Source organism: Octopus sinensis, linkage group LG21, assembly GCF_006345805.1.
Source record: "Octopus sinensis linkage group LG21, ASM634580v1, whole genome shotgun sequence".
NCBI classification, from domain to species: domain Eukaryota; kingdom Metazoa; phylum Mollusca; class Cephalopoda; order Octopoda; family Octopodidae; genus Octopus; species Octopus sinensis.
In genome coordinates this window covers 7,027,156-7,052,702 of record NC_043017.1, presented here as the reverse complement: position 1 = coordinate 7,052,702, position 25,547 = coordinate 7,027,156, and the positions used below count along the sequence as shown (strand labels likewise).

The following is a 25,547-nucleotide window of genomic DNA, read 5'->3' as shown; positions in this document are numbered from 1 at the left end:
ATATATTTATATATGATCATCCATACAATCTTTTCTATTTACCAAATCCACTCACAAGGTGTTGATCGATACAGAGGCTGAGCAGAGGGATTGAATTCAGAACCTGTTGGTTGCAAAGCCAGCTTTTTAACCACACAGCCAGCCTGGCTTATGTCAAATTATAAAAGCTACATCCTCCAGCATGTACAATATGAATATCTGATGCAGGAGCAAAGGTGAGCGTTAATATAGATATGGTATGAACTTATACTCTATAGGTGGTATTACGTCTATATATAGTGTAGACCATTACCACAATTAGTTATTGATTTTTATCAAAATGATGTATATCAGATGACCCAGGACGGTGATGTTGTAAATATGTTGCAGCAACGTTGGAGGTTGATACAGTTATGGAAACAATATGTTCACCACCTATGTGTCTGTGTGATAATGCAAACACTCGTTTGTAAGGATGCTTACATTTGGACGCTTCTACATAAATGTATCGATATACATGCATATAATATACATGCATATAATATACATGTTTGTGAATGATGTGTGTGTGTGCATGTGCAAGCACATATATATATATACACATACACACACACATATATACATATACACATCATCATCATTACCATCATCCTCATCATCATTCTCATTTAACGTCCATTTTCCATGCTGGCATGGGTTTGACATTTTGAATGAAAACTGGTAAGCTGCACCAGGCTCCAATCTGATTGGGCATAGTTTCTACAGTGGGATGCTCTTCCTATCACCAACCACTCTGCTTGACTAGAGGCGGTGCTCCAGCATGGCCTCAGTCAAATGACTGAAACGAGTAAAAGAGTAAAAGAGTGTGTGTATATATATATGTATATATATATATGTACACACATATATACATAGACACATATATATATTTATAGGTGCAGATGTGGTTGTCTTGTAAGAATTTGCTTCTTAATTTCTTAGCATGGCACATTGGGCAATTGTCTTCTACTATAGCCCCAGGTAACAAAGAGAACTGAAAGAAGCCTGGTGTGTGTGTGTGTGTGTAGTTGGACTCTCTTGTTGCGTCAATGATTGAGGGTTCACAAGACACAGCTGGAAATTCCTTCACTGTATGAATGCCTGTGTGCAGGGTCAAAGCTAAAGGCTCTTCTGGTAGTATCCTCTACCTACCCCCATTGCCACTGGACTCATGAATAAAGTGTGATGGTGTCTTGGTTTGCTGAACAAGTTGCACAAGCACATATCGTCAGCCAATAAGGGATATGGTCAACTGGTTATTATTATTATTATTATTATTATTATTATTATTATTATTATTATTATTATTCAGGTCACTGCTTGGAATCAAACTCAGAATCTTGGGCTTAGTAGCCCATGCTCTTACAAATGAGAACCCAGGTTCAAAATTTCCCCACTACACTTGATGAAGGCTGGAGGGTATAACAGCTGAACCATTGTGTTAACGACAAACAAGATGAGGACAAATATCTGTCAAATGTAAATAATGTAAATAATTCCTCATCTCTTAATTATAGAACTGTATTATCAGGTGTTTTGCTCAAAAACACAATGCATCGCTGGGTCCAGTAATTGAAACCCCAATCTAACTCAAACCACTAAACCACACGCCTCCACTAAAGGTGGACATGGTTTGTGCAGAGCCTGTCCCATTCTCTCATCCTTCAGACTTGTGTTGGTCTGGTGCAACGAGTTCCACAAGCGAAGTAGTGATCAGAACGCAGGGTTTGTATGGAGTTATTGTCTCTTAGATGAGATGCTAAAAGTGGAAGGGTCTCATCTTCCCTGACTCTGTGATGTCACAAAAAATACTGCAAAACATTTTTTTTTATCAAATGCTCTACCGATTCTGCAAATTCAATATAAACTGAAAATATATAAATCGAAACTAAGAGAAAAGAGTCCTTCCTTGATATAACCCCAGAGACCTGCAGGGCGGGGAGTTAACATTGGCATAAGGTTATACAGTTTGGGTGGGGGATTGCATAGTTTATTAAGATTGGTTCCCAGTTCATAACTGGTATTTTATTTTATTAATTGTCACCAGGAATGACAAAAGACAAAATAAACCTTGGCATGGCTTGGAATCAGAATATATAAAGAGATGTAAATAAGAAACTGCAAAGCATTTTTGACAGACGCTCTACTGATTCTGCAAAAATCACTGATATTAACCCTTTGCCTGTCCCAAGCATTTTCATAAGTTTGTCCTAAATGTCCATGCCTATTTCCAGACTTTCAGTTATGCCTTGTTTCATACCTTCTGAACAATATAAAACTTTCCTTTCATAAGTCTCAAGGAAATATGTCCTGTGTATCAGATGTGATAAACGAGACAGGCAAAATTAGGAACGTGTATCATATGTGATGCATGGATGCCAGGGAAATATGTCCTGGATATCACATGTGATAAATGGGACAGGTAAAATCGGGAATGTGAATCAAATATGATGCATTGATGCCAGGGAAATCATCATCATCATCATCATTTAGCGTCCGCTTTCCATGCTAGCATGGGTTGGACGGTTCAACTGGGGTCTGTGAAGCTGGAAGGCTTCATCAGGCCCAGTCAGATCTGGCAGTGTTTCTACGGCTGGATGCCCTTCCTAACGCCAACCACTCCGTGAGTGTAGTGGGTGCTTTTTACGTGCCACCTGCACATTTACGTGCCACCTGCACAGGATATCCAGGAAATATGTCCTGGATATCACATGTGATAAACGAGACAGGCAAAATTGAGAACGTGTATCATATATGATGCATGGATGCCAGGGAAATATGTCCTGGATATCACATGTGATAAACGGGACAGGCAAAATTGGGAACGTGTATCATATATGATGCATGGATGCCAGGGAAATATGTCCTGGATATCACAAGTGATAAACGGGATAGGTAAAATTGGGAATGTGTATCCTGTATGATGTTTGGAAGCCAGGGAGATATGCCCTGTGTATCACATGATACACGACAGTTCCCAGCCCTTTTTGTATCACAGACAATTTTCCACAGACCGGGAAACCACATGCATAATAAAAGACAATAAAGTACCTTATATATAATTTAATTATTACATACATATTGCACATATATTACACACATGATACATATTTAGCGCAAAAACCCCTGCAGATTGCAAGAGTCAATGAAATGGAAATAAAATCATAAATTTATTCTTTCAGTGCGGCCCAGTACCAAATGATCCATGGTCAGTGGGCTTGTGGTTGGGGAGCTCTGTTACAGAAGGGCAGGCAAAGGGTCAAGAATAAGATTAAAAAAAAACAAAAACGAAAGTAATAGAAGGGGCTTCTTACTTGATACAGTCCCCTAGACCTGGGGGTTGACATATACAACCACAGTTCGGGCAGCAAGCCAGAGACATGTTCAAGTCCAGTTACAAGAAACGATTGATTGTGTTGTTGTTCTTGTTTGTTTTTTGTCTGTGAGTGCGGATAAAACAGTCTCAAGCATCCGGATCGGTCAAGTCTGTCAAGTGTTGTACCGTATCAGAGGTGGAGTGGAGAGTGGGGGGAGGGGAGAAGAGGGAGAGGATCTCTGAGGGGGGGTAGGGCGTGATAGTGATAGTGGCAATGGAGGTGTTGGTGTTGGTGTTGGTGGTGGTGGTGGTGGTGTTTATGTATGAAAACATGTTACATACATACACAACCTAGGCTAGGCCAGAAGGCCAACTTATCTTGCAGCTTGTATAACAAGATTTCAGGAAGCAACACTGATGATGATAACGATGATGATGATGATGGTGATTAATTATAATGGTGCAATGATAATGACAGTAGTGGTGATGATGATGATGATGATGATGATGATGAGAGGAGGAGGAGGATGTTGATCATAAGTTATAATGGTGTGGTGATGATGATGCTGGAGGTAATGAAGATGATGAGGAGGAGGAGGAGGAGAAGGAAGAAGAGGGGAGGGCTTGAAAACCATAGCAGTGTTGATGATACTATTGATGATTGTGATGATGATGAAAATGATCACGATGACGATGATGGTGGTTGGTGGTTGTGATAGTAGTAGTAGTAGTTGTCATGATTGTGGTAGTGGTAACGATGGTCTCGGTATTAGTATTGGTAGTAGTACTGGTGGTATTAGCAAAAGTAGTGGCAGTAGTTATGGCGACAGTAGAGATGTTGTTGGTGGTTGTGGTGGTAGTAGTAGTGTTGGTGGTAGTGGTGGTGGGAAGGTAGGTGTTGATGGTTGTAGATTTAAGTGTTGAGACAGGAAAGAGTTTTGCAGGCAAAGAGGAAGAGGATGAGGAGAGGAGGAGTATTTATATAAAGATTGAGCAGGAAATGGTTGAGGGAGAGAAAGAGGGACAGAGAGAGAGAGGAGAGAGGCAGAGAAAGAGAGAGAGAGGGGGAGAGACAGAGGGGTGAGGGAAGGAAGTGAAATATGTGAAGCATGACTTAAGTTAAGTGTGAACATCTCATCAGACACGTCTGGTTGTTTGAAGCGTGATGTGGGCCAACAATAACAACAACAACAACAACGATGATGATGGTGATCACGATGATGCTGATGCTGATGATAATGATAGTAATAATAATCCTTTCTACAAAAGGCACAAGACCTGAAATTTTTGGCAGGGGCAGGAGGGGGGTTTAAATGCTGAAGGGTTAAAGTATGGCACACTGGGCAGTTTCCTTGTGGCTTCACGGGTCTAAGGGCCCAATTCTGATCTATGTGTGCAGTGGGTTGTTGTCAATAAATAAATAAATGCTACAGGGCCCAGGCACTTTCATTCGCGTGGGGTCCTATAATGCTACTGAAACAGCCCTGCCTCAGAGATTGATAAAATAAAATAGCAGTTCAAGTACTAAGTGCAATGGTATTGACCAATGTGCCTCTTCTTGACAATTGCTGGCCTTGTGCCTAAATACAGAGCTGCCTCAGCTCTTTCAGTACCAAGACAATTCACAGGATTATGGGTCACCATTGGCTGCATTTCATATTCGACAAGCAACTCTACTCAGAAACCTAGATGCGTCTTGTTACTTGTATAAATCAGGAGATTCAGTGTAAACTACTTAAGGCGGCGAGCTGGTAGAATCATTAGCACGACGGGTGAAATGCTTAGCAGTATTTCGTTGGCGGTTACGTTCTGAGTTCAAATTCCGCCGAGGTCAACTTTGCCTTTCATCCTTTCGGGGTTGATTAAATAAGTACCAGTTACGCACTGGGGTCAATATAATCGATTTAATCCGTTTGTCCCCTCTGTGTTTAGCCCCTTGTGGGTAGTAAAGAAATAGTAAACTACTTGGTCATCATCATCATCATCATCATCATCGTTTAGCATCTGCTTTCCATTTTTTTATCTCTGGACCCCTCTGATTACCATTTTATTTTAGGACTCTCATAGCCATTTGATGTTTAAAAACTAGTTTTATATATTCTTCTTTCAAAATTCCTCTTTTGTTTTCCACACATTAACTCGTGTAGATTGAACTGCGTAAAATGTTAGAGAAAGAAACGAAGGGTTTTTTTTTTTTTTTGCAATACATACCAATACATACATCTATTGCAGGGGTTCTCAACCATTTTTAATCTATGGACCCCTTTGATTACTATTTCATTTTGTAGGATCCTCACAGCCATTTGGTGTTTAAAAACTAGTGTTATGGGTATTTCTTTCAAACCTCTTCTCTTGTTCTCCACACATTAACTCATGTAGATTGAATTATGTAAAGAAACATGGTTGTTTCTTGCAATACATCACCAATACATACATCTAAAGCAAAATTTTCTCAGGGGCCCTTAAAATACTATTGTGGGTCTTCAATTTATTATTTTGTTGCATAGACACCCAAAAATCTTATATAGATCCTTAGTGGCCATATGAACCCCAGATGAGAACCACTGGGTTGGATGGTTTGACTGAAACTGGTAAACTAGGGAGCTGCTCCCGGTTTCAATCTAATTTGGCATGGTTTCTACAGCTGGATGCCCTTCCTAATGGCAACCACTCCAAGAGTGTAATGGGTACGTTTTACCTGCATCCGGCACAGGTGCTTTTATGTGCCACCAACACAGGGTGCCAGTTATGTGACACCGGCATCGGCCACAACTACGACTTTACTTGGTTTGGTCATGCTTCTCAATTTTCCAACCTGCGTCCTGTGTATCATGTCCTCTTCTCTGAGGACCTGGTTGGGTTGACGGCTTGTCATGTTGCTCGCTTACCTACTCCGTGGCCACAACAGATGAGGAAGTATTTCGCAGGGATGGACACTGACAGCAACACTGCTTGGAGAGTTGCCTGGGGTGACCCAGGGACATACCAACAAATGCTTGATGCAGCGATGTGGTGCAACGGCATATAACCTCCATCCTCCCTTCCACCTCATCTGACCTGGCTTTGTGCCTAAATTAGAAACCACTTTTGTGGTTAGCATTTACAATTTTAATTTACTTACCACACGAACAGCTGTTTGTGATTGTTAGCGAAGATGAGAGCCAAAGCACAGGTTGGAACATGCGAAAATGTGTTGCCATCTTCACTATAAATGTTAATTTAACCAGTTATCAGCGCAGCATAAACAATTATTTATAATCCATCTTCAAAACACATCCATCAAAACATTTTGTTCGTACTAATGGACTTGTTATGTTCTTTTTTTTTTTGCTTCAGTTGTATAGTCCTGATGATGATGATGACGATGATGATGATGACGATGATGATGATGACGACACCCCAGCGCCACGTGCTCTTTTCTTCTGACAGGAAAATCATGATGAAATATCATCATCATCATCATCTTCACAACCCTCATCATCATCACCATCAACATTCTTCTCCTCCTCATCATCATCATCACTGACATCCTTGTTCTCACCCCAGCATCACCAGTACCCCGCTCATCATCATCATCATCATTATTCTCACCATCTCACTATCCTCCTCCTCATCAGTATTCTCCTCCTCCTCCTCGTCATCACCACCACCACCTACATAATCATCATCATCCTTGTCCTTACTGTCACCACAACCAACACTATTAGCTTCCTCCATCCTCCTCCTCCTCCTCATGATGATGATCATCATCATCACAGTCTTTGCCCTCTCTACCACCAACATCTGGACCCTAGAAGGGATCCTTTCAGTGGCTGTCACTCAACACTGGCCCAATCCACCTTCTGTCATTCTCCTCTTTTGTGGTCAATCAACCAATTTCTAGAAACGGAAGTAGAGCATATATCCACATATACCCCCCCCACCCCCTGCCCCCCGCCTCAGTTCTCTCTTCCTCCCTCACAGACCCACAGATGTTCTGGTTGGCTGCCTATTGACTGTTATTGATCTCACTTATCTGGAGACGGTAATGAGAGGCGGGGAAGAGTAGGGAGAGAGAAAGGAAGGCAAGTATTGCTGTTCCCCCCATTCACCCCCCACCATCTCCTCCCTTCACTGTATCTCTTCTATATAAAACTACAGGTATTGCAAAAGTCATCAATAAGATAACACTGCATCATGGTGATGGCAGTGGTGGTGATGGTGGTGGTTGTTGTTGGTGGTGATGGTGATGGCAGTGATGGTAGTGGCAGTGATGGTAGTGGTGGTGGTGATGGTGGCAGTAATACTGATGGTGGTGGTGGTAGTAATGGTGTTGGCAGTGGTATGGTGGTGGTGGAGGATGTATATTGCTTATGTATAGTGACACAGAGTAGAGTGTAGTGTGGTTACAATGCAGTGGAATGCGATTCTGCAGTATAGCACAGTGTAATGCACCCTTACGTGGTGTATGCAATATTGTACAGTGCAGTGTGGCATAATGTATTGTAATATGGTACAGTATAATGCAATGTGGTAGAATGTAGTGCAGTATAGTGCATGGCAGTGTGGTATATTGTCATGCAGTGCGATGTGGTATGACCCATAGTGTGGTGTACAACACTTTGTGTAATGCAGTTCAGAGTAGTATCACATGATACAACATAACACAGTGTGGTGAGCAAACGGATGTAGCATGGTGTATTGTCTAGTATTCTTTTAGTCTTTTACTTATTTCAGTCATTTGACTAAGACCCCCAGGACTTATTCTTTGTAAGCCTAGTAATTATTCTATCAGTCTCCTTTGCCGAACTGCTAAGTTACAGGGACGTAAACACGCCAACATCAGTAGTCAAGAGGTGGTGGTGGACAAACACACACACACATGTATACATACAACAAGCTTCTTTCAGTTTCCATCCATGAAATCCACTCACAAAGCTTTGACTGGCACAAGGCTTTAGTAGAAGACACTAGCCCAAGGTATCATGATTTGGGACCGAACCTGGAGCGAGCTTCTTTCACTATGGTCAAAACTCTGCCTTCTTTCAGAGTCAAATAAAGAAACTAGTTGACGGCTGTGCACTGGTGCAATTGTTGCAACATAAAACAGGATGCCTTCTTATGCTATCTGTTCTGGTTCTGTACATCAGGAGTTCAAATCCTGCTTTCTGTCACAAGAACAAATTGCTGAGACCCCCTTCGGTTATGACTGACTGTGGGATTGCACCTAGAAAGTTACCCTCCTAGGCACAAGTCTGGGCAAGGTTGTTTATGGAAGACCAGCAGTCGCCCATGCATACCGGCTTCCCCTCTCCACACCACCAGTGTTATCCAGGGGGAAGGGCAAAGGCCGATACAGCTTGGCACCAGTGACATCACAACTCATTTCTACAGCTGAGTGAACTGGAGCAACGTGAAACAAAGTGTCTTGCTCATGAACACAACACGCAGCCCGGTCCAGGATTCAAACTCACAACCTCACGATCATAAGCCCGACGCTCTAACCACTGAGCCATGCACCTTCACTCAGCTCAGCGGCTATATGTGTGTGTGTGTGTGTGTGTGTGAGAACAAATTAACAAAAAAGGCTAAAAGACAAACATGGATTGTTAATACTCTAAGGAATGGCATGAATGTTACAGATTCCCATCTAGTGTTCACTTGTAAATGTAAGTGGTGAAACACCTCAGTAAAAAAAAAAGTTATGATAATCCTTTGACAGTTGTTGTCAAATGTTTTGATATTTGACGGCAACTGTCATGTTATAAGTGAATATGACATAAATATGACAATATGCAATTAATTACAGTCAATTAATTATTGATTACTCCTAAGACAATGATGTTGGGGGTTTAACAAGAACTTAAAGAAGACAAGACCATGTGATGCATCTTGTGTTTGAACCAATGACGGAGCATCCATGTGGTCACTTGACCTGTTAGATACAGCAGCCAAATATCACTCAGATCACACTCCAATGTCTTAAATAAAGAAGGATACATTAGACAATGGGGTACTTGATGTACACAAAAATACAAGGTGGTCACAACTGAAATGCCTTCGATTAATAAGTCTGCTTGAACAGAGCTGGCCATGGGCTAAATATTAACAACATGATGATGATGATGATGCTGATGATGATGATGACAATGAATAATAAACATTTACTGATATCTTCATCTTTTACTTGTTTCAGTCAGTGGACTGTGGCCATGCTGGGGCACGTCCTTGAAGGTTTTCGTCGAACAAAAGCCCCAGTACTCATTCTGTGAAGTCTGGTACTTATTCTCTCAGTCTCTTTTGCTGAACCACTAAGTCAGGGGGACATAAACAAAGCAATAGTGGTTGTTAAGAGTGGTGGGGGATAAACACAAAGACACATGCATACAAACATATATGATGGGCTTCCACACAGTTTCCATCTACCAAATTCACTTACAAAGCATTGATTGGCCCGGGGCTGTAGTAGAAGACACTTGCCCAAAGTGCCACACAGTGGGACAGAACCCCAAAACCATATGGAGCAAAGTGAGCTTCTTAACCACACAGTCATGTATGAAAAAAGGACAGGGTGGTCATGGTTGGAACTTTTTTGATTATAGGCTGAAATATCTTGATCAGGGCTGATATGAGGCTAAACATCATCATTATCATTACTGTCATCATCACCACCACCACCGCTGCCACCGCCACCGCCACCACCACCACCACCACCACCACCACTACCATGTCTCCCTAATTTTCTACTTGTGATCTACTGCATCGTCAATCAATTAGGAAAACAATTAAACAACTGTGATGTATATAATTAGGATGTCACTGAATCAATTTAAATTTCTCAATCTAATCAACAAGTAATTGAGAGGTACAAGTTCTTCCAATTAACGACTTAATACATTAATAAAATCTTTTGCTCCTCTTGTTGTTGTTGTTATTGTTGTAGTGTATCCTGGTTGATCCTGAAAGATCAGATCAACTGTAAAATATATAGTCAGGTATTGTTGTTTAGCCCCAGGTGGGCCTTAATCAAGCAGAACTGTATTAGGCGATGTTGTTGTTAGTGGTGGTCATGGTGGAGAGGTGTAGCCTTGGTTGACCGAGAGAAGAGACCAGTGGCAAATATACAGCTTGTCGGTTGCCTTTGTCTTCTACTGTAGCCTCAGGCTGACCAAAGCCTTGTGAATGGATTTGGTAGTTGGAAACTGAAAGAAGCCCGTCGTATATATATATATATATATATATGTATGAATGTATGTATGTATGTATATGTTTGTGTGTCTGTGTTTGTCCCCCCAACATCACTTGACAACCAATGCTGGTGTGTTTATGTCCCAGTCACTTAGCGGTTCGGCAAGAGAGACAGACAGAATAAGTACTAGTCTTACAAAGAATAAGCTCTGGGGCCGATTTGCTTGACTAAAGGCGATGCTCCAGCATGGCCACTGTCAAATGACTGAAACAAATAAAAGAATAAAAGAAGATATATATATATATATATATATGTATATAAATAAGAAATTGGCAGTTCATCGTATTTTGTTATTGGTACAAATTATTTTTGCTGAAAAATCTATTATTTAGAGATATTAGTTCTGTTAAGAATGAACGGCTAAACCAGCCTGGAAAATGAACGTGCGTGCACACACACACACACACACACACACACATGTGTGAAGTATGTCTGAAGAGTTGTCAATACTGTTTAGGTGCAAGAGATGGCGTGATGCTATCAGTCACATTCAGGACCAGTTTATATGTCATAATCACTGCCCAACGATATATATATACACACACACATACGTAGACGCACACACATATACACATGCATACACACACATATATATATATATATACACACACACACAGAAACACATATGTATACATACACATAGATATATCTATATATACACACACACACATACATAGACACACATATATACACATACATATATATATATATACATGCACACACACACATATATAGAAACACATACACACACACATATATATATACATACATATATATAAACACATACATTTATATGCACACACACACACACACACATACTCACATATATATACACATATATATACATGCACACATACATATACACACACACACATGTACTATATATATATATACATTCGTATACACATGTACAACACACATACAACCATAAGCAATATTCTCAAGAGCAGCTCTGCACTTCTCTCACAAATTGTTTTTATCCTTTTCTTTTTCAAATTTTGAATTAGAATTATCAGGAGATATCACCTGATATTCTACACTAGCAATAGTATATTGTGATACTTCATAGATACATCACAGCCACAAGATACTGCACAACAGCCATATTAGTAAGTATATTATACAATTAGTAGAACTATCAGCACCTCATTCGATAATCCACCACAATTATAGTATACTCTAGTATACTATAGCAATATCACTGATATCTGATATTCCACAACAGTCATGGTGTATTTTAATATCTCACAGAAATATCACAGCATCTGATATTTGACAGCTGCTATAATTAGTACGTTCTGGTTTTCTATAGAAATAGCACTGTCATTCGATATACTTCTACAGACGTAGAAGAATATCTATATTGTTTATAGAGATATAACTGCCTCTGGTATTTCACAGTGTCTATAATTAGTATGCCGTAGTATTTTATAGAAATATCACTACCACCTGATATTTCTTCAGCCTTAAGTACACCTCTACCATCTCTCTCTCTGTCGCTCCTTCATCTTGCACATCACTCCCCTCTGGTTTATGATCTCCCCCCTTCTTCCTGAGTTACTTCATACTGATGTTTCCCACCAGCTGCAACCCAAGCCTTGCTCATCATTCACCCTTACATCTCTAGCCATGTTATTCTCCCCTCGCTCCATTCACCTCTACCCCAATCCTTAGTCATTTGTTACTCTTCCCTCGCATTCTTATGAAACTAACCTACCTCTTTGTCTTCCCCCCTGATCCACAGACCATATCCCCCACTTATGCTCACCTTCTTGCACCTTGAGAGTTTGCTCTGGCACCCAATCATAACCATCTTCATTTCCTTCCCAGCTACTAGTACTCACCCTCATATATAATGTGGAATATCCACGTATCTCCTCTGTAACAACACACCTGAGCTTGTCCCTCTGTCAGTTGCTCTCTCAATACCTATTTCTTTACTACCCACAAGGGGCTAAACACAGAGGGGACAAACAAGGACAGACATAGGTATTAAGTCGATTACATCGACCCCAGTGCGTAACTGGTACTTAATTTATTGACCCCGAAAGGATGAAAGGCAAAGTCAACCTCGGCGGAATTTGAACTCACAATGTAACGCAGACAAAATACCTATTTCTTTATTACCCACAAGGGGCTAAACACAGAGGGGACAAACAAGGACAGACATAGGTATTAAGTCAATTACATCGACCCCAGTGCGTAACTGGTACTTAATTTATTGACCCCCGAAAGGATGAAAGGCAAAGTCGACCTCGGCGGAATTTGAACTCACAACGTAACGCAGACGAAATACTGCTAAGCATTTTGCCTGGCGTGCTAACGTTTCTGCCAGCTCGCCGCCTTGCTCTCTCGACACCTGCCATAAAGTCACCTCCCCCTCCTTAATACTCTCTCCCTCTACTTAGTTGTGGGGGGGAAGGAGGGACGGAGGGGGGGGGCTTCTTGCCTTTCCTGATCTTTTTCTGTCTTGTGGCATACTTGGAGATCTCGCTAGTATTGGTGACACGAGAAAGAAAACTCGTTATGCTCTTAAGGCGATTGGCATAACGAAGGGCATCCAGCTGTGGAAACCATGCAAAAGCTGATTCTGGAGCTCGGCACAGCCCTCCAGCTTGCGCGATCCTATTAAAACTATCCAATCCATACCTGCATGAAAAACAGAAGTTAAATGATGATTTAAGTGACGATGATTAAAAAAAGGATAAAGACCCCCTTCAGTCATGAATGACCATGGGATTGCACCTAGAAAGTTACCTTCTGAGGCACAAGTCTGGGCAAGAACATCAGTTACCCATCCATACCATTGATGTTATCCAAGGGAAAGGCAAAGGGGCCGATACAGCTTGGCACCAATGATGTTGCAACTCATTTCTAGAGCTGAGCGAACTGGAGCGACATGAAAATAAAGTGTCTTGCTCAAGAACACAACACACAGCCTGGTCCGGGGATCGAACTCACAACCACACGACCGTAAGCTCGATGCTCTAACCACTAAATCGTGTGGCTTAATATCTTATTTCAACCAATATTACTCCAGTAGTCATGTCGTCTTAATAAGATACTATAATATCAATATTTCATTCCAACAGATATTTCACTAGCACGCATGGTATAATTGTAGCTTAATATAATAATTATCATATGATACGTATCATCCTAATGGAAGTATCACAGTCATTCAATATTCCTCTACAGATATAGTATACTGTAATATTCTATAGAAATATCACTACTACCTGATATTTCTTTGCAGGTATAGTATATTGCAGTATCTTATAGAAATATCACCATCTGATATTTCTCCATAGCTGTGGTTATATTGATGTATCTTAAATAATAAGGCACAATAAAACTAGTGTCTTATTCAGACTAGTATTTCACCACCAGCCTTGGTATAATTGTAGCATATTACAAAAATTATCATACGAGAGGTATCATATTGATTTCAAATTTTGGCACAAGGCCAACAATTTTGGGGGCAGGGTTGAGTCGATTAAATAGACCCCAGTTCTCAACTGGTACTTATTTTATCAACCCTGGAAGGATGAAAGACAAAGCTGATCTCGGAAGAATTTGAACATAGAACATAAAAACGGATGAACCTCAGTGCTTATTTTTCATAAGCCTGGTACATATTCTTTTGATCTCATTTGCCGAACCACTAAGTTACAAGGACATAAACACGCCAACACCAATTGTTGAGCGATATTGAGGGACAAACACAAACACATACAGACAGGCAGACACAGACACACACACACAAATATCTACGATGGGCTTTTTTTAAGTTTCCATCTACCAAGGTGCCATGCAGTGGGATCTGAACCCAGAACCACATGGTTGGGAAGCAAGCTTCTTACCATAGAGTCATCCTGCACCTTTAAATAAAAAATATCACTGCTACATGATATTCTTTCACAGAATGATGTAGTATCTTAAAGAAATATCACTACCATCTGATATTTCACCAACGCTGTAGTACATCATTGTATCTATAATACTAATATCTTATTCGAAGCGATATTTCACCAGCAGTCATGGCATAATGGCAGAAGATTATAAAAATTATCAGACGATAGGTATCATCTTCAACTAATTTATTGACAGCGGTTAAAAAAAACAAGTGTATATACGTATGTATGTATATGTATATATATAGATATATATATATATATATATATATATATATATATATATATAATATATATATATATATATATATCATCATCATCATCATCATTTAACGTCCGCTTTCCATGCTAGCATGGGTTGGACGGTTCAACTGGGGTCTGGGGAGCCCGAAGGCTGCACCAGACCAGTCAGATCTGGCAGTGTTTCTACAGCTGGATGCCCTTCCTAACGCCAACCACTCCGAGAGTGTAGTGGGTGATTTTATGTGCCACCGACACAGGTGCCAGACGAGGCTGGCGAACGGCCACGCTCGGATGGTGTTTTTATGTGCCACTGACACAGGTGCCAGACGAGGCTGGCAGACGGCCACGCTCGGATGGTGTTTTTATGTGCCACCGACACAGGTGCCAGATGAGGCTGGTTAGAAATATTGAATTTCTAAATATCTCAAAGAGACATGAGCGGTGGTGGAGTGATAGAGTGGTTGTATACTGTGTATATATATATATCTTGTTTATTGAGAAACAACAAACTGACATGAATGTCTAATGTGATATTTATTGACTCTAAGCATAATTACTTTCTTAGCAGTGTAGATGTGTGGTCTGATCAATAAGTATCCGGACTGTTGCCATAGTAACGAAGCTAAAGCATGCAGAGTGAAGTTGCTTGGCACAGATTGACCTTGAACTCTGCTGTGCATGCACACTAAGTTTTAACGGTCTAGCTCACTTCCACTGTTTACAGCAGTGCTTGGAAGGAACATGTGTAGCGTGTGATCGTTGCATTGACCATGATAGGCCAAGTTGAGCACAGAACCTGCATCAAATTTTGCCAAAGTCTTGGCGATATCTGCTCAGAGGCCTATGCAGATTTTCAAAATGTTTTCATCATTTTCAACACAATCAAAGAGATCTTGTGCAACTGAAACCCAGGAGTCTTTTTGGTCAGCTGAAAGCAGTTTTGGCACAAACTTAGCAGACATGCGTCTCATACCCAAATATTCAGTGATAATGGACTTAACTGAACCGTAACTAATCTGTACATCTTCTGATAACTCACAGGTGGTGATTCAATGATTTCCCCTCACAGCTGCATGCACATCTGCAATGTTTTCCTCAGTTCTGCTGGTTGTGGGTCTCCCAGCACATTCGTCAATATCGACATTTTCCCATCCATCTTAGAAACGTCTGAACCACTCGTACACTTGTGTGTGGCTCATATATTCCTCTCCATACACTTTCTGCAACATTGTGTAGGCCTCTGAGCAGGTATCACCATGACAACTTTCTCTGTCATGGTCAATGCACTACCTACCCGATAAGAAACCCAAACACTTCTGTGTTCCTGGTGATGGACTTGGTTGGCTTGGAGGGATTGTTGTCAATCATGGCCTGGATCTCACGAACAAATTCAGGAGTTCTTTTCTTGTTAAAATGACCAGAGTGAGTTTCCCAAGCTGCCATACCTTTGTAATCACCATTAGACTCATCCACCCCTTTCTGAATTCTTTGCACTGTCCTCAGAATGACACCCAAACACCCTGAAATGTTCGTATTGTAGCTTCTGGTGTGAATGCCAAGCAGCACAACATGTCATTTCCAAATTTCTGGCAGAGTAAATTGCATCATGGTGATGGTTTTCTCACAATCGGTGCCCAACTGACCCTACTATACTGTGTAGTTGACAAAATCAAAAACAAACAATGCACAGGCTCGAAATAGAAATGGCAACAATTTACTCATCACACCCTGTATACACACACACACACATGCACACACATACACGCATGCACACACATAGAAGGTAGGTTCCTTTCAGTTTCCATCTACCAAATTCACTCACAAGGCTTTGGTTGCCCCTGGGCTACAGTAGAAGACATTTCTCCAAGGTGCCGTGTTGTGGGACTGAACCTGAAACCATGTGGTTTGGAAGCAACCTTCTTACCACACAGCCATACCTGCACCAAAGTACCCAGCTGATTAGTACCTAAGTGAAACACGCACACCAAGAATGGGGTGTCTTGACAACAGATATAATTCCAATACACCAGAAAGTGATTGAACTTGTAACTATGTGATCGATTGTGTATCACCTTTGCCAAACATCCACTGTACCGATAACTGATCAAAGTGCATTGTTATTGATCGATTAAAACGTGATTTAAATCTGTGACGAGCAGCAGGGATCTTATTTGATGGAATCAATAAATCCAAATTCTTGGTGAGATAATCACTACATCTTCCTCTGTTTCTCACTCTTTCTTGTTGCATTCCTTATCTTTGGGTAAATCATTAACTAAATTACTGGCACTTCGTCAATTATAACGATGAGTGTTCTAGTCGATCTGATCAAAGGAACAACCGACTCATGAAATTAATGATCAAGTAGCTGAGCGCTCCACAGATGCATGTGCCCTCAATGTAGTTCTCAAGGAGATTCAGTGTGACACAGAATGCAAAAAAGCTGGCCCCTTGAAGTTAAAGTACAACTCATTTTTGTCAGCTAAGTGGACAGGAGCAGTGTGAAAGGAAGTGTCTTGCTCAAGAACACAAAGTGCTGATGGGAATGGGACTAACAACCTTACAGTTGTGAGCTGAATATTCTAACCACTGAAAGAGCAATGGTGAGATAAATGTGTGGGGGTAAAGCAGTTTGATAAGAGGAGGTGGTGAGCTGGCAGAATCGTTAGCACGCCGGGCGAAATGCTTAGTGGTATTTCATCTGCCATTACATTCTGAGTTCAAATTCCACTGAGGTCAACTTTGCCTTTCATCCTTTAGGGGTCGATAAATTAAGTACCAGTTACACACTGGGGTCAATGTGATCGACTTAATACCTTTGTCTGTCTTTGTTTGTCCTCTCTGTGTTTAGCCCCTTGTGAGTAGTAAAGAAATAGGTATTTTGTCTGCTGTTACATTCTGAGTTCAAATTCCACCGAGGTCAACTTTGCCTTTCATCTTTTTGGGGTCGATAAATTAAGTACCAGTTATGTACTGGGGTCGATGTAATCGACTTAATCCCTTTGTCTGTCCTTGGTTGTCCCCTCTATGTTTAGCCCCTTGTGGGCAACAAAGAAATAAGAGGAGGACTGGGGATTTGATGGGAATGCTGAGGTTGGAAGAATCGTTGGAATGGTTGGCAAGGGTGAATGGAGTGAGGTGGTATGGGTATGTGTTGGGGAGGGATGAAGGGCAGGTTCTGAGGAGGGTGATTGCATTTGAGGTAAACAGAGCACAAAAGCGAGATAGATTGAGGAAAAGGTGGAGGAGGAGATTGGGAGGGTTGGTTTGAAAAAGGAAGATGCCCAAAACCAAGCAAGATGGCAAAATGCTGTGAGGGCAGTTGCTATGGCATTGAGGTAGATTCGGCCACCCCCATTAAAGGGGATAAAACCTGAATTTAAAACACTGGATGATGATGATGATGATGAGCTGCCTATGAATAAGTACACAATTCAATAGATAAACAAATAAATAAATAAAACAACTGAAACAAATACACGAATAAAAGAATATATATATATACACAACTTATAAATAAGGGCTAAAGAAAATTATTTCAATGCCAATATGCTGATAACAGACTTTTAAATCGTCAATTTCCACATATTTACTCGCTACAGAGAAAAACACGAAGAACTGAAATCAGGGAAAGCCGGCCGAGTATGTGGTGGGGCACATACCCTAGTGGTTTGAGTGTTGCACTCACAATCCCCAGAGTGTTCGATGCAGTGTGTGTTCTTGGGAAAAACACTTACTTTCACTTTGTTCTGCAATCACTTCAACATTTGATGGGTGGCACAGTGTGCCACTGTTCAGGTAATGTCGATTTAATCGAGGGAGAGAGAGCTACTGTACAGCACAAAAATTTGATCATCAAAGACCCCCTCTGAGGCACAAGTCAGGGAAGGTCATTTAATGGACGACCAGCAGTTACCCATGCATACCAGCCTCCCTTCTCCAAGGGAATGGCACGGCGAAGGGGCCAATACAGCTTGGCACCAGTGATGTTACAACTCATTTCTATGGGTGAGTGAAGTGGAGTAACGTGAAATAAAATGTCTTGCTCAAGAACACATCACACAGCCTGGCCCAGGAATCGAACTCACTACCACATGATTGTGGGCCCAACGCTCTAACCACTGAGCCATTTGATCATTATAAATGAGAAATTGCAGAACCCTTAGTTGTCGTCTACAACAAAAAGTTCACAATATGTGTGTGTGTGAGTGTGTGCGTGTGAGTGTGTGTGTGAGTGTGTGTGTGAGTGTGTGTGCGTGCATGTATGTACACAAACACATACACACACAGATGAACACATATTTGTCTTTGTGTAGCTATTTGTGAGTTTATTTTCCTACATTTAGATCATTATGTTTTGTATGTGTACATATATATATATGTATACTTTCATACACATACAAACTCATTTATATATATATATGTATGTATGTATGTATGTATGTGTATATATGTATATGTATATTTAAGTGTGTGTGTAGATATATATATATATATATATATATATATATATATATATATATATATATTATATATATATATGTATGTATGTATGTATGTATGTATATATATATATATATACATACATACATACATACATACATACATACATATATACATACATATATATATATATATATATATATATATATATATATATATATGTATATATATATATGTATGTATGTATGTGTATATATATATATATATATATATACAAACACAAATGTGTATATAAATGTATATATGTTTGTGTATATCTAAATTTATCTATATATATTCAGGTGTATGTGTATGTGTCTATATAAATGTGTGTGTGTGCATGTGCATGTGTATCTACACTTATGTACATACCTTCACGTTAGTGCGTGTATGTGTATGCGTTTGCACGACCGACCATATGTACGTGCAGATATATACAAACAAGGTTGTACTTAATACTTTTTCACTATGGCACATGGTTCTTCCGACTTTATTTTAAGACACATTAATCATTCTGAGGACTCTTGACATTTAAACCACCTCTCCCTTGACTGACCACAACAGTCTGTGCCACCCCAACCTTTCCATGGCTTCCTCTTTCTAATAATACTCATCTGGCTTATCTTCTTTACTTTTCTACCTCTATCTGTCCCTCACTACCAGATTTCTTTCTCTCACTCTCCTTTTTTGTTCTATCATTGATTCCCTAGCATAGAGTTTCCAAACCTATTTTCCCACAGGACCCACCATAACTTACCTCCCCCAGAAATATATGCCCCACAAAGGGTTGGAAAAAAAACAACTTCATTTTTCAAGCTGGCAGAATCGGTAGAACACCAGGCACAATGCTTAGCAGCATTTCATCTGTCTTTAAATTCTGAGTTCAAATTTCACCGAGGTCGACCTTGCCTTTCATCCTTATGGATTCAATAAAATAAGTACCAGTTGAACATTGGGGTCGATGTAATCGACTTAAGCCCCTACCCCCAAAATTTCTGGCCTTGTGCCAAAGTTTGAAATCAATATTTTATCACAATTATTTAATACGAAAGAATCTACTGGTAATGGAGTCCCCAAAATTAATACATTATTGTCTGTGGAGTACTCAGCCACTTGCACGTTAATTTCATTAGCAGGCTGTTCCACTGATTGGATCAATGGAGTGCGCAACTTCTGGGACACCCTGTATATATATATATATATATATATATATATAGTCTTGGGATCTATTTGTTCTACTAAAGGTGGTGCTCCAGCATGGCCACCATCAAATGACTGAAACAAATAAAAGCATAAAAGAATATGCATGTGTTGAGTGGTGGCGTTTTATTTGAATGTGTTTCTCCCCATTTGCCTTCATACATGATACTACATGAAATACAAAAATGGAAGAAAAAACAGTGTCTCTATATTTATGTCCCATTTCTAAGCAGTGCAATAAATATGTGTTGCTAAGATGAGACCTGTGGAGGCACATAGCCTAGTGGTTAGAGTAGCGGACTCACAGTCGAGGGATCGCGGGTTCGAATCTCAGACCGGGCGATGTGTGTTTATGAGCGAAACACTTAAGCTCCACGCGGATCCGGCAGAAGGTAATGGCAAACTTCTGCTGACTCTTTCACCACAACTTTCTCTCACTCTTTACTTCTGCATTTAGCAAACTCACCTGCGACGGACCAGCATCCCGTCCAGGTGAGGAACCTATATGCCAATGAAACCGGGAAACTGGCCCTTATGAGCCAGGCATGGCTTCAGAAGGAACAATCAACAACAAAAGATGAGTCCCAGGTCACAATAAATAATTGTAAAAAAAAAAAATCCTTTGTGGGTGGTGCCCTAGTATGGCCATAACTCTAATGACCGAAACAAGGAAAGTGTAAAAGACTAATTAGTTTTATAATAACAGATGGATGAAGGAATGCCAGGTCCTCCAAGAGGAAGGGAACTATAAAAGAGGAAGACCAAGTTAGACATAGACAGAAGTAGTGAAGGCTGGGTGTTGAACCTCAGGCAAAATGACAAAAATAGAAAATAAAAAAAAAACTTTCAAAATTTGGCACAAGGCCAGCAATTTGCATGGAGGGGATAAGTTGATTTCATCAACGCCAGTGATTGAATGGTACTCATTCTATCACCCCCACCCCACCACCACCACCACCCTCAGGAGGGTGAAAGGCAAAAATCGACCTTGGAGGAATTTGAACTCAGAATGTAAAGACAGGTGAAATGTTGCTAAGCATTTTGTCCGGTGTGCCAACGATTCTGCCAACTCGCAGGATGAGATGCTTTGTTTGGAAAGAACTAGTCCAACCCATGCAAGCATGGAAAAGTGGAACACAAAAATGATGAGCATGATGATGATGATGATGATGATGAAGATGATGATGAAGATGGTGATGATGATGGGGATGATATTGATGATGGTGGTGGTAATGATGATAGTGATGGGTGATGGGTGGAGGTGATGGTGATGATAATAATGAAAGTGATGAAGATTAAGATGGCGATGATGATGATGATAATGACAGTGATGATGATGATGATGATGATGATGTTGATGGTGATGGGGATGATAATGATGATGGTGGTGGTAATGATGATAGTGATGGGTGATGGGTGGTGGTGATGGTGATGACAATAATGAAAGTGATGAAGATTAAGATGGCGATGATGATGTTGATGATGATACTGACAGTGATAATGATGATGATGATGATGATGCTACAGCTGCTGATGATAATAAATATGCAATCATATGATAAGATAACTGAGTAAATGAAAAAAAAATGAACCAACTAAATGGTGCTCCAGCATGACCGAATTACCACCAGCAATTTTACGCGTAATGTTGACTGTCTTCAGTTGATGTTATTTGAAGAAAGGAAAGCTACATCTACCGTTTCTGGTTGTTTAGTGGAAACATTGGTTTTTACCAAGGCAAACATATTGGCTGATTCTATCTCACGTCCCTTGCTAAAACACACACACACACAGGCACACACACACACACATACACACTTACACACACGCATGCATACAAACAAATGTATATACATACGCATGCACATGCATACAAACGCACACATTCATGCATACACGCACACACACAAGTGGGGTGTGCAAAAGGTACATACATGCTAGTGCATGCACACATGTGCACACACACACACAAACACATTTGCGTATACACATACACACACAAACACACACATGCAAATACACACACACAAATCCCATACGCAAACACCCCACACGCACACAACACCTCCATATGCACACGTGTACACATACACACACACACACACAAGCCCACACGTGCATGCATATGCCCCCACCCCCAACCCCACCACTCACACGTATACACCAACACCCCACATACACACAAACTACTGCTGCCACCACCACCACCACCATCCACCACCACTACCACCACCCACCACCACCATCCACCACTACACCACCATTCACCACCACCACCACCACCACCACCATTCACCACCACCATTCCACCACCACCACCACCACCATTCACCACCACCACACACCACCACCACCCCACCACATCCACCACCACCACCACCACCCACCATCCACCACCACCACCACCACCATCCACCACTACCACCACCATTCACCACCACCACCACCACCATTCACCACCACCACCACCACCACCATTCACCACCACACCACCACCACCACCACCACCACCACCATCCACCACCACCACCACCACCACCACCATCCACCACCACCACCACCACCATCCACCACCACCACCACCACCACCACCATCCACCATCCACCACCATCCACCATCCCCCACCACCACCACCACCATCCACCACCACCACCACCACCACCACCATCCACCATCCACCACCATCCACCACCACCATCCACCATCCACCACCACCATCCACCATCCACCACCACCACCACCACCATCCACCATCCACCATCCACACGTGCACCAGAAACCGAAGAATTTTCTTCTGAAAACAAGAGAGTGGAAAAGGAGACAGGAAAGGATGAAGGGATGGAGGTGGAGAGAGGAGTGGAAGGAGAAGGTGAGGGCGTGCAGTGGTGGTGGTGGTGGTGGAGGAGGAGGATTGGGGGGGGCCACGAAATCAATAAACAGTTTTATTGATTGATTGATGGCATTTATTGACTTTCAAATCAATGCTGCGTATAATTTCGAAAACAAAGCAACCAACTGAAGCGGACAGATTTACCTCTTAGAAGTGGATTGATAATGGGTGGGTGGGTGGGTGGATGGAGGGGGGGGGGCAAACACGAAGGTGTGTGTGTGTGTGTGTGAACTACTGTCTTCTATTGCGATATATGGAGCACTGACCTGAGATTCTCACATGTTATCTTTTCACTTGTTTCAGCCACCTGATCGCGACCATACTGGAGCATTCATTTCAAGGGGTTTTTAAAGTTCACATGACGGATTCCAGTACTGTCCTTTATTGTGATATATGAAGTATTAACTTGGAGTGCAGCCATGCTGGAGCATTTCCTTGAAGGAGTTTTTAGTCAAACAAATCGACTTCATTGTTTGTTATTTTTCTTTCCTTTCTCCTTTATTTTCTTAAAATCTTGTTTTCATTCTATTGGCCTAGGTCTTGCTGAAACTGCTAATTTATGAGGATGTAAACAAACTAACACCAGTTCTATATTTAAGAAATGAGGAATTATGCACATTATTTACATTTGACAGATATTTGTCCTCATCTTGTTTGTTGTTAACACAACGTTTCAGTTGATATACCCTCCAACCTTCATCAGGTGTCTTGGGGAAATTTCAAATCTGGCTTTGGTCTAATTCTCATATTTTATTTGCTGTATCTAGTGTGATGTTGCTACTCTTAACTAGTTTTCCTCTTTTCAAGGTTGCTTTGGTACATTCTTCTAAGCCAAATTTTATGTTTCTTAAATCTATGTACCATCTGTAGTAATGTTTCCAGCTGTTTATCATCTGTAGCATACAGTTTTAGATCATCCATATATAAGAGGTGGCTGATTGTTTTGCCATAACAGTTGTATCCAGATCCAGTTCTTTTTAGCATGTCAGATAAAGGTGTCAGTGCCAAGCAGAAAAGGAGTGGAGAGAGAGTGTCTCCCTGGAATACTCCTCTTCTAATAGCAATGGCTTTGGTTTTTATGAGTCCCTCTTTTGTCTGGAGCCGTAGAACTGTCTGCCATTTATTCATGGAATGTTTTATATATTTTATGATTATAGGTGCTACCTTGTTCATGGCTAGTGCTTCTAGGATCCATGTGTGGGGAATACTATCAAAAGCCTTTTGGTAATCAATCCAGGCCACACTTAGACCCTCCTTCTTTCTGTGGCTGTCTTCAGTTATGGCTTTATTGATCAGTAGCTGTATGAGGACCTGAAAGATTTTGATACCGAAAACAGAGCTCAATGCAAAAAACAAGATGATAGGTATCAACACTCTAGCTGTCCCCATTATAAGTTACAGCTACAATATTCTTAACTGGACTCTAAATGAACTAATTGAAATAGACAGGAAAACAGGAAAAATAATGACAGGATTTAGGATGCACCACCCAAAAATTTTTGGGCTTTGTGCCTAGAGTAGGAAAATATAAAGTACTAGTTGAATACTGGGGTCAGCGTAATTCACTAACCCCTCCCCCAAATTTCATGCCTTGCGCCAATATTAGAAAGGATTATTTATATTCTATCTAATGTGACAAGCTGGCAGAGTTGTTAGCACTCTGGACGAAATGCTTAGCGGTATTTCGTCTGTCTTTATGTTCTGAGTTCAAATTCTGCCGAAGTTGACTTTGCCTTTCATCTTTTTGGAGGTTGATAAAATAAGTACCAGCTGAGCCCTGGGGCCAATTTAATCAACAGTGGAGCTGATTTAATTCCTCTCCCCAAATTTCTGTGTTTGTGCAAAAATTCAAAACCATTATTTACAACTTCCCTGCTTTGAAATCTATTAAAAACACACTATGGGCTTCTTTCAATCTCCATCTACCAAATCTATCTGAAGAATTTGGTTAATCCTGGAGCCATAACAGAAGACACTTGCTCAGAATACCACACAGTGGGACTGAACCCAAAACCATGTGGTTGGGAAGCAAACTTCTTAATCGCACAGCCACACATGTGCCCATTATACATGTGGGTGGGTGTGCAAGTTGGTGGGTAGGCTATGCCCCCATGGCAGCAGGGTGGAGTAGATGATGATAGGAGAATATAAGATGTGAAGAGAGAAAAATGTACTGCACACCTGCCTAACCAATGATATAATGGTATTATGTTATCATGATATTATTGGTTGGATACATCATAGATAACGATAGT

At 40.9% G+C, this 25,547-nt stretch overlaps 1 protein-coding gene across 2 annotated transcripts in view; it reads right to left on the bottom strand.

The window, feature by feature from the left end:
* Positions 1-25,547, bottom strand: part of LOC115222852 (myosin light chain kinase A-like) — a 126,445-nt gene that overhangs the window by 39,691 nt on the left and 61,207 nt on the right. Inside the window, exon 1 of one of the 2 annotated variants that reach the window (XM_036511811.1) lies at positions 3,333-3,516. The exons of the other annotated variant lie outside the window; for it this stretch is intronic. Coding sequence (XP_036367704.1) covers positions 3,333-3,400 — 68 coding nt within the window. The 5' untranslated portion in view covers positions 3,401-3,516. Of the gene's footprint in view, positions 1-3,332; positions 3,517-25,547 lie in introns of those variants that run through there. 2 annotated transcript variants of the gene reach the window in all.